The 11,457-nt window shown below is 40.7% G+C and overlaps 1 protein-coding gene across 1 annotated transcript; it reads left to right on the top strand.

Annotated features, from left to right (window-relative positions):
* Positions 1–10,080: 10,080 nt before the first annotated feature.
* LOC100358174 (olfactory receptor 11A1-like) lies at positions 10,081–11,031 on the top strand. Its single transcript, XM_002715429.1, has one exon. It carries the CDS (start codon positions 10,081–10,083, stop codon positions 11,029–11,031), a length of 951 nt encoding a protein of 316 aa, XP_002715475.1.
* The last annotated feature ends 426 nt before the right edge of the window (positions 11,032–11,457 follow it).

Genomic DNA, 11,457 nt, shown 5'->3' with positions numbered 1-11,457 from the left:
ATAGCCAAGACCTGGAACCAACCTAAATGCCCATCAACAGAAGACTGGATAAAGAAATTATGGGACATGTACTCTATAGAATACTATACAGCAGTCAAAAATGAAATCTGGTCATTTGCAAAAAGATGGAGGAATCTGGAAAACATCATGCTGAGTGAAATAAGCCAGTCCCAAAGGGACAAATATCATATATTCTCCCTTGTCGGTGACAACTAATTGAGCACCAAAAAGGAAACCTGTTGAAGTGAAATAGACACCATGAGAAACAATGACTTGATCAGCCCTTGTCCTGACTGTTGAGGAATAACTTAGTACCTTATGCCTTTTAGTATTTTTTTGTTCTACTTAAGACTATTGGTTGAACTCTGTAATTAACACACAATTATTATAGGTGTTTAAATTTAACTGAAAAGTGATCCCTGTTAAATATAAGAGTGGGAATAAGAGAGGGAGGTTATGTACATTTTGGCACATACTCAATCGGACTTGCCCCCAAAATGGTAGAGTTAGACACGTGCCAGGGGATTCCAATTCATTACCATCAAGTTGGCATGTACCAATGCCATCTTACTAGTCAAAGTGATCAGTTTCCGTTCACAATTGATCATAATGATAGGATTAAGAGTCAAAGGGATCACATAAACAAGACTAGTGTCTGCTAATACTAACTGATAGAATTAAAAAGGGAGAGAACAATCCAACATGGGAAGCGTGATACACAGCAGACTCATAGAATGGCAGAGATCCTAAACAGCACTCTGGCCTCAGAATCAGCCGTTAAGGCATTTGGATCTGGCTAAAAAGCCCATGAGAGTATTTTAGGCATGGCAACCCAAGACTCTCTCGTAAAAAAAAAAAAATGACCTAAATGACAGAGCTCTGTGAGATATCAGTGGAAAGAACAGGCCATCAAGGAAGGAGGTGCCTTTCTCTGAAGGGAGGAGAGAACTTCCACTTTGACTATGGCCTTGTCTAAATATGATCGGAGCTGGCGAGCTCAAAAGTCTTCCATAGCCTTGGCAACTCATGACAAGAGCTTAGGGTGCTTACTGACACCATAAACAAGAGTGTCAATTGTTATGTCAACAACAGGAGTCACTCTGTACTTATTGCCCATGTAGGACCTCTGTCCTTAATGTGTTATACAATGTAAGTTGATATAACTAGTATGCAAACAGTACTTTATACTTTGTGTTTCTGTGTGGGTGCAAACTATTGAAATCTTTACTTAATATATACTAAATTGATCTTCTGTATATAAAGATAATTGAAAATGAATCTGTTATGGATGGGATGGGAGAGGGAGCATGAGATGGGTTGGTTGCAGGTGGGAGGAAGGTTATGGGGGGCAAAAGCCACTTTAATCCAAAAGCTGTACTTTGGAAATTTATATTTATTAAATAAAAGTTTAAAAAATTCCATACTGAAAGAAATTTAGGGTCATTGCAATTCCAATCAAATTACAAATGATGTTCTACTAGATCTAGAAAAAATTATGATAAAATTAATATGGAAATACAAGAGACTCTGAATAGCTAAAGCAATCTTAAACAACAGAAGCAAAGCTGGAGGCATCAAAATATCAGATATTAAGACATTTTGCACAGCACTGATAATCAAAACAGTTTAGTGCTGGCACAAATATAGACATGTAGACCTAAAAAAAGAATAAAAACTCCAGAAATCAATCCACATCTTCAACCAACTAATCTTTGACAAAGGAACCAAAATCAATTCCTGAAGAAAGGATAGTCTCTTCAACAACTGGTGTCATGTAATTGGATTTCTACATGTAGAGATATGAAGCAAGATCCATACCTTACACCTTACACAAAAATCCATTCAAATTACTATAGGAGAACATTGAGAAAATTCCAGAAGACATTGTCGTAGGAAAAACTTCTTGGAAAAGACCCCAGGAACAAACACAGTCAAAGAAAAAATTGATAAATGAGATTGCATCAATCTAAAAAGCTTCTGTACTGCAAAAGAAACACTCAGCAAAGTGAAGAGGCAGCTGGAAGAATGGGAGAAAATATTCACTAACTATACAACTGATAAAGGATAAATATCTAGAATCTATTAAGATCTCAATAAACTCAACAACAACAACAACAACAACAACAACAAAACAATCCAGTTAAGAAATGAGCAAAGGACTTGAACAGACATTTTCCAAAAGAGGAAATACAAATTGACAACAGACACATGAAACAATGCTCAGGATCACTTTCAGGGAAATGCAAATCAAAACCACAATGAGGTTTCACCTTACCACAGTTAGAATAGCTCTCATACAGAAATCAACAAATAATAAATGCTGGCAAAAATGTGGGAATAAAGTTATTCTTATCTACTGTTGGTGTGAATGTAATGTAGTACAGCCATTGTGGAAGACAGTATGGAGATACCTCAGAAATCTGAAAATCGGTCTACCATATGACCCAGCAATCAAATTCCTGGGATCCTGTGATCTTACCCAAACTAAATGAAATCAGCATATGAAAGAGTGATCTGTACCCCATGTTTATTGTAGCTCTATTTATTATAGCTAAGATATGAAATCAACCCAGATATCAATCAACCAATGATTGGATAAAGAAAATGTGAGATATATATATATACACACACACACACACAGAGATTAATTTCACCGATTAATTTCTCATTGTTGCATTGTTACACTTATTGAAAGGCTGTATTAATTTGCTGGTTTGAGCAAAATATCTCCACTTTGTTCTGCCTGTCAGTAGGTGATAGTTTTGATTCCAGAAATTTTCCACTCACAAACCTAAATTTTGTAGCCCAGGACAAGTCTCCATAATCATATTCACTTAATAACAAGAATTCAGTAGGCACACATACTTTAGAATCCCACTTGATGGTTTTGACAATATTTACTATTATAGTTCCCTATCAAACCTATGGCTGTAAGAAGATGCACAATACTTTTTTCTTCCATGGGACAGAAACCAATTGAGTACTGAATGCTTCTTTCAAAATATTGTTTTAATTGAGTCCCCTAAAGCTTAATACAATCAGCAAAAGCTCTTTATAAAGGTCATTATTAAAGTGTGTACTTCGACATCACTAAGCATCAGGAAAACACAAATCAAAACCACAATGACATATTACCTCATCCCTGTCAGAATGGTCAAAATACAAAGCACAGAGAGTAACAAATGCTGGAGAGGATGTGGAGAAAGGGGAACAATTATATCTTGTTGGTGGGAATGTAAATTAGTGCAGCCACTGTGGAAAACAGTGTGGAGATTTCTTTAAAATCTAGAAATAGACTTTCTATATGATCCAGTAATCCCACTACTAGATATATACCAAAAAGACTTGAACACAGTGTATCTAACAGACACCTGCCCCATCACTTTTACAGCAACACTGCTCATAACAGGCTATATGGAACCAACCAAGGTGTCCATCATCTGATGAATGGATAAAGAAAATCTGGTGTGTATATATATATATATATATATATATACATACATACCAGAATATATATATTTATATATCTACATATAAATATATGAATATATAGTTATACAATGGAGTATTATTCAGCTATAAGGAAGAATGAAATTCTACTATTTGCAACAAAATGGATGCAACTGGAGGACATCGTGTTGAGTGAAATGAGCCAGAACTTGAAAGACAAATACCACATGCTCCTCCTATATGTGGCAGCAAAAATGTAAAAGATGAACAAGAGAGAGAGAAAAAATAAAGAAAAGAAGAAAAAAGAGAAAGAAATGTCCGTGTGTACTAGTATTGTTGCAAATATAGTATTGCAAAACTTTGTTTTATAATTTTTAAGGCAATGGTTAATAATGTTATGCTACTATAGTTTTTTTCATTATTTTTAACTTTTATTTAGTAAATATAAATTTCCAAAGTACAGTTTATAGATTACAATGGCTTCCCTCCAATAACTTCCCTCCCACTCGCATCCCTCCCATCTCCCGCTCCCTCTCCCATTCCATTCCCATCAAGATTCATTTTCAATTATCTTTATATACAGAAGATCGATTTAGTATATATTAAGTAAAGATTTCATCAGTTTGCACCCACACAGAACATAAAGTGTAAAATACTGTTTCAGTACTAGTTATAGCATTACTTCACATTGGACACCACATTAAGGACAGATCCCACATGAGGAGTAAATACACAGTGACTCCTACTGTTGACTTAACAATTTGACACTCTTGTTTATGGCGTCAGGAATCTCCCTAGGCTCTAGTCATGAGTTGCCAAGGCTATGGAAGCCTTTTGAGTTCGCTGACTTCAATCTAATTCAGACAGGGTCATAGTCAAAGTGCAAGTTCTCTCCTCCCTTCAGAGAAAGGTACCTCCTTTTTTGATGGCCCTGTTCTTTCCATTGGGATCTCACTCACAGAGATCTTTCATTTAGGTCTTTTTTTTGCCAGAGTGTCTTGGCTTTCCATGCCTAAAATACTCTCATGGGCTCTTCAGCCAGATCCGAATGCCTTAAGGGCTGATTCTAAGGCCAGATGCTGTTTAGGACATCTGCCATTCTATGAGTCTGCTGTGTCCCACTTCCCATGTTGGATCATTCTCTCCCATTTTTATTCTTTTTTTTAACTTTTATTTAATGAATATAAATTTCCAAAGTACAGCTTATGGATTACAATGGCTTCCCCCCCATAACATCCCTCCCACCCGCAACCCTCCCATTTCCCACTCCCTCTCCCCTTCCATTCACATCAAGATTCATTTTTGATTCTCTTTATATACAAAAGATCAGTTTAGCATACATTAAGTAAAGATTTCAACAGTTTGCTCCCACACGGAAACATAAAGTGAGAAATACTGTTTGAGTACTAGTTATAGCATTAAATCTCAATGTACAGCACACTAAGGACAAAGGTCCTACATGAGGCGTAAGTGCACAGTGACTCCTGTTGTTAACTTAACAAATTGACACTCTTGTTTATGGCATCAGTAATCACCCTAGGCTCTTGTCATGAGCTGCCAAGGCTATGGAAGCCCCCTGAGTTCACCGACTCTGATCATATTTAGACAAGGCCATGGTCAAAGTGGAAATTCTCTCCTCCCTTCAGAGAAAGGTACCTCCTTCTTTGATGACCTGTTCTTTCCACTGGGATCTCACTCGTGGAGATCTTTCATTTAGGTTTTTTTTTTGTCCCCCAGAGTGTCTTGGCTTTCCATGCCTGAAATACTCTCATGGGCATGTCAGCGGGATCCGCATGCCTTAAGGGCTGATTCTGAGGCCAGAGTGCCGTTTAGGACATTTGCCATTCTATAGGTCTGCTGTGTATCTTACTTCCCATGTTGGATCGTTCTCTCCCTTTTTTATTCTATCAGCTAGTATTTGCAGACACTATTCTTGTTTATGTGATCCTTTTGGTTCTTAGTCCTATCATTACGATCAATTGTAGCTTTTCTTTTAAGTAGGAGCTTAACACAAAGTAAGGGAAAAGAGATTTCCTCTAGGTTGATGACACCTTGGCTTCATATACTTTGCAAGAGAAATAGCAACTCCCCATCAGAATCATTTGGGAAATGCCTATGAGCACCAGTATCAAGGGAGGGATGGCTTTGCCCACAGAGGCACTCAAATTTACACAAAGGAAAGAAGGAGGTGTGGAAATGGGTCCCAAACTCAACTCAGCTTGCCTCCTGGTCTCACAAGGAGTGTGCCCAGGGGCATGTATTCCAGATAAAAGCCTGATTCTAGATGTCTAGTCCCATTCTATGAATCCAGTGGAATTGGACATACTATAATCTTTGTCATCTGATGTCCCAAAACTGTAATGGACTCCTCTGAGGCACTGCTAGGTAAATCTCAGCCATTCTGCTGGTGTATACTTGGGTTTCTCCTGTTTTGAGTCTGTCTTTGCTAGATGTACTAGTGTATTAAGTCAACTACAAGATTAGCAGTGAACTATTTTTCCACTGTTTTACCAATTTTCAACCAAATTGACCAGCACTTGACATGAGTCAATTACCTCCTGTTTTGTGTGTGTGTGTGTGTGTGTGTGTGCGTGTTTGTGTGTAGTTAATTTTATTGTCATGTCAACAGATAGTTGGAATCGAACACATTTTATTGAATTGAAACAAAAAAACACTTGAAAAACTTTTCTAGTATACAGATTTTATTTTATGCTCCAAATTTAAATGAATCCTTATGCACTGATAGAGAACATTAAAACAAGCTCAGTTAATAGTCTTAAAAACACACAACATGGCATCACCAGGAAGATGCCCAACCACTGTGATTGGGTTTAACAAATTAGTGGGTATTGGGCCAACATTCGAAATAAATTTAGAAATGAAATCCCGACATAATGAGTTTGTAGAAAATTTTTAAATGTTTACTTATTTTCATCTACATGAAAACCAAAGTGACAAATACATACACACACAGAAATAACGAGAGAGAGAGAGAGGATGATTTTGAACCGGCTATGGGGGATATTGGCTAAACTGATTAGTTGGTTCAATCATCATTTAATTTAACCAAGAGATTAGATCTCATTTTTTCAGTGCATGATCGATCTCATGTCCTCTGCTTTTTTGTTGTTAGTGGAAGAAACAAAATGTGTGATAATTTACTGAGTATCTGTGTTTTCAACTTTGTTTTGTAGTGAGTCCCTTCACTTTCCCACAAATTTGCTTCACATGTGTGTCCTGGGGGCAATGGAATTCTTCCCAAGTAGAAAACAAGATCTTAAGTTTGGAAGGAATGCTAAAAATCATCAATCCAAATAATTCTCCAGTGCTTTGGTGTTCTTTGATTGCCATCACTAGTTCTTGTTTATCATTTCCAGTGCAGGGGAATAGATTTCTTCCCAGAAGAGCCTAACTCTCTACAGAGGACATTAACTGCTGGGCAAGGTTAGGAGGAAAGCAGAGAATGGAAGAGAAAAGATGGAGAGCAGAGGAGAGGAGAGAGAAGGAGAGGGGGAGAAAGCAACGAAGAGGAGAGGAAGGGGAGTAATCATACCACCACTGAGTGAGCACTTCTTCTAGACCCAACCCTGTGCCAACACCACTTGCAGACTCTTGTGTGCTTTTTCAGGCTTGTAGTTCTACAGTGAAGCAGTGCAAATGGGCAAAGTCAACAAAGGAGCACGTTAGCAGAGTCCATTGCTTAGCTTTCTCAATAGTAGCCATTTTTATTTCCATCCTTCCGCTGAGGAGGTAGGGGAAGAGTGGCTGCATGCTAGGGTATGGAGGTCAGCACCATCACCCTCAGCTGCCTGTCACCCTCAGAAGCTCTCCTGCCCAGACCTGGAGGCAGCAGAATTGCTCTTTGCCTCAAGGTCATCAAACTTGTCCTTGTCACATGTCTTGGTGGCAGGGCATGGATTTTAACTCAGCCTTTTAGTTTTGTGGTCTGTTCTCACAATCAGACTCTATATTTTAAATATTGCTTGTCCTCTTCCCACAACACAGTCATGCAGTTTATTCCCCAAAGTTGTATGTCAGTTCCATTAAGGGTGGAAACTTAATTCAACTATGGTATTTAGTGTGGAGCTCCTGTGACTGAATCCTGGTAGCCTTACAAGTAGAGGGAGGGAGACACACACACACAATTGCACGCTCTCCCTGTCTCTTGCCATGTGATGCTCTGCACTGCCTTGGACTCTGCCAGAAAAGGCTATCACCCAGTGCAGCCCCTCGACCTTGCACTTCCAGAACTGTAGGCCAAGCTAATCCTCTCTTCTTTATAAAGCAGCCTGTCTCAGAGATTCCATTATAGTAATATAAAAACAGGGCAATATACCAGGCTTCTCTTTTTCTAGTCAGTTCTCTCTGACTGTTCCCCGCGATGGGACTCTGCCCTGCATTCAGGCGGCGAAGCAGCCCTGCAGCAGAAGCTGGAAGGGAAGTGGGAATTCCCTGTGCGCACTCAAGAAGGGTTCTCGTATTTTTAAGGTAATGGATTGATCTGGATTTTTTATGATCATAAAGGATGTAAAAGTAGCAGTGTGAAGGCAAATCCAGGAGACAGAACCGCATGGGGAGTGTGATCTTCCTGGGATCACACACACAAGCAGCAGGGCAGGCCTTGCTCTCCCTGAAGTTAGAACCAGGATGAAAGGCTTCTCTGTGAGATGAGGCAAACCGTGGAAGCACGAGGCCTGTAGAGGTGGGAGAGATCCAGAGTGAGACGCCTTCTCCTTGTAGCTGATGAGCATGGGTAAGGCATTTACTGTCTCTACACCTCCATGTGTAAAGAGTGGGTGAAAAAACTACCCTCCACGCAGGGTTGTTATGGTGATTGAGTGAATTCTGTGTTTTCAACACTTAGTGTCTGAGACAGTGGAATCTCGTCACCAATAGCAGCAGCAAGAGAAACAGCAGCAGCAGCAGCCACAGCCAGGAGTCTGGCTGGGTTCTGTTGGAACTGAGGTCTCAGGGCTGGAGAGCTGTGTTATCATTGTGCCTTCCCCATGTTCCACTCCCTGAGTTCAGGGTCTGAAACACCAGTTTCCTGGCATCTTCTGAGTCCCAGGACTACCAAGCAGCCCAGATTTTAATTTAGTTTTTAAAGTAGAACCAGGAAATAGTCAAAGTGATAGAATAGTCAGTTGTGATCACAGATAGCAGAAACAGCCTAGTTCTTCACACAAACACAAGTAGTATAGGATGCTGCAAAGGCGACGGGGATGTGCTGTAAGTGCCCCCTTCAGAGTGAAGGCCATTGTTTGGTGAACTTTAGTGATGGCCGAGGTCCTGAATCGTCAGTGATTCCCCAATCTTTCCATTTATGGGATTGTTGTAAATTCTGGGCACATGCTAAATTCTTCTCCAACCCTGTATGCCATTTGATTGGTAGCCACACTAACTGTATCTAAGAGAAATAAAACAATTTGCTCCAAAGTCAGCCCCTGGCTTGACTCAGAGCTCCCTGTCTACTTGTAGTAACTACCTCACCATTCATCTTCATAGTGCCTTCTGTGCTGGCTCTTGGGATTTCCTATCTCCTTGTGCCTATGGGCAGCCACCTAGTCCCTCCATAACTATCTTTAGGAGGTGCAGATCCAGTTCAAAGGGGTGGAAGATAGAAAAGTGGGTTCAGTTTCAGACTCTTCCTGTAGCCACAGCAGTGTCTTTGGGTGGGGGCAGGTGGGGAGCAGATTCCTTACCTGCCCTGAGCTTTGAAGTGGGATGTGTGGCTTTGATCAAGATAGGATTGAAGAGGACAATTCAAAAGAATCCAAGGCTGGCTTACACTCAATGGATTTGATATATTCCCTTAGGTCCCTTAGGTCCCCTGGCTCTGAATCTTACCCTCCCTTTTATTGCAATCCTAGATACAATCTTTTTAATGGTCTAATTTTGTCCATTTAAAATTGTAAGAAAAAGCACTTCTACCCTTGGGTTACATATGTGTGGGTGCTGACCTCACAATCAGAAAATCTCAATCTTTGCATTCACATTATTTTCTCTTGATAATGTCATGGAAACAAAAACAGAAATCTAAAACTTCCTTCACAACTCACTAGGAAACTGGAAAGAGTGGAGGACAGGCTGGTAGCTGCCATTTCCCTAAAGATAACTTGGGCTTGCTGCAGGAGAAAAGGGGTTTCTCTGCCATGGACCTTTGGCTGTCCAGGTCCTGAGAGTCCACAGTCTCCGGAATGCACTCTTTCTCCTCCTCCTCTCTCTCCCACCTCCCGTGAGGTCTTCTTCCCCCTTGTATGCCACTCCCCAGAACACCACACCACAGTAAGGAAAGGCACACAGAAGGCGCTCCTCCTTCCACTTTGCATTCTTATTCCCCATCTGCTTCTGCTTTTCCCTCAAACTGACATTGCTCCTGATACAGTGATACAGGCAGGAGGAGAAGGGTAGGTTGAGTCACAGTTTCTTATCCCAAATTCTTTTCTTTCCCACTTTAGGCCTTGAAACAAAAGATACTCTTTCTCCAAAATAATAATTTAAAAAAACTTCCAAAAACTTTGTGGGGAATCATTCGCTGCCTGTCCTTGTTCTTAGTGTCCTTGGAAGCTAGAACTTTCTGCATGTCACTTGTTTCATCACTGCGTGTTCTGTTTCTCGGGAAGCCAAGGCATGGTGATCCCATTTCTGGAAAACCAAACAATAATAGTGGAATTTGTGCTTCGAGGATTCTCTTCCATCCGGCAACTAAATATTCCCCTCTTCATGATATTTTTAATTTTCTACATTTTAACTATTTCTGGAAACATCCTCATTGTCCTCCTAGTTTTGTTCAATCATCACCTTCATATTCCCATGTATTTTTTCCTGGTGAACCTGTCCTTTCTAGAGATCTGTTATACCTCCAACGTCGTCCCCAAGATGCTGCTGATTATCATAGCAGAGCCTAAGACTATCTCTGTGGTAGGCTGTCTGACACAGTTCTACTTCTTTGGATCCCTGGCTGCAACAGAGTGCCTCTTGCTCGCTGTGATGTCCTACGATCGCTATCTGGCCATCTGCCGACCTCTGCTCTACCCCATGCTCATGACTGGCTCCCTCTGCATCAGGTTGGCTGCCAGCTCTTGGCTGTGCTCCTTCCTCCTCACAGCAATCACTTTGGTCCTGATGTGTAGACTAACATTCTGTGGGCCCAATGAGATCAATCACTTCTTTTGTGACTTCACTCCTCTGATCCGCCTCTCCTGCATGGACACCTCACTCACGGAGACCATTGCCTTTGTCACCTCTTCTGCAGTGACGCTCGTCCCATTTCTCCTCATCACTGCCTCCTACTCCTGCATCCTTGCTGCTATCCTCAGAATTCCATCTGCCACAGGCCAGAGAAAGGCTTTCTCCACCTGCTCCTCTCACCTCACTGTGGTCACAGTGTTTTATGGAACACTGATTGCTACGTACCTCGTACCCTCAGCCAGTTCTTCCCAACTCCTACGCAAAGGATTCTCTCTGCTCTACACGATCCTGACACCCATGTTCAACCCCATTATATACAGTCTGAGAAACAAAGACATTCATGAAGCTCTGAAGAAGTGCTTGAGTGAGAAGTCAGGTCTCCTCAGATGATGCAAAAAGGAAAAAAGCTGCATTTGTTCAATGGTTGACGGACTCAGATGAGTCATTAACATCCACAAAGGAAACTGCCTAAATTAGGAGCTGCCTGCCCCAGATTGCCAGGTGCCTCTGAGAATGGCTGCGGACACTGCCAACTCTGGCAGCTTCGGTTGTACTGGTATGCCAGGATGTGACTGTAGCAGATCACACTGCTGTATCACCCCTAGTAGACCTGAAATCTCCAGTAAAAACCTACATCCAAGTGATCTCAGTTCACTATGGGTGAAATTATCTGATTAGCTAAAATTGCTCTAAAAATAAAAAATCTGTTTAAAATATTATTACCGTAATAAATATTATTACTATTAGTTGTGCACCAAGATTGTGGTGCTCCATCGCCTTTTACTGCTGTAGATCTGGCTGAGGAAAAGCATTTTC

The sequence above is a fragment of the Oryctolagus cuniculus genome, chromosome 7 (assembly GCF_051225735.1).
Source record: "Oryctolagus cuniculus isolate XC-2025 breed Fujian yellow rabbit chromosome 7, ASM5122573v1, whole genome shotgun sequence".
In the NCBI taxonomy this organism is placed as follows: domain Eukaryota; kingdom Metazoa; phylum Chordata; class Mammalia; order Lagomorpha; family Leporidae; genus Oryctolagus; species Oryctolagus cuniculus.
The sequence above is the reverse complement of the archived record's forward strand: the minus strand, read 5'-3'. Positions and strand labels throughout refer to the sequence as shown.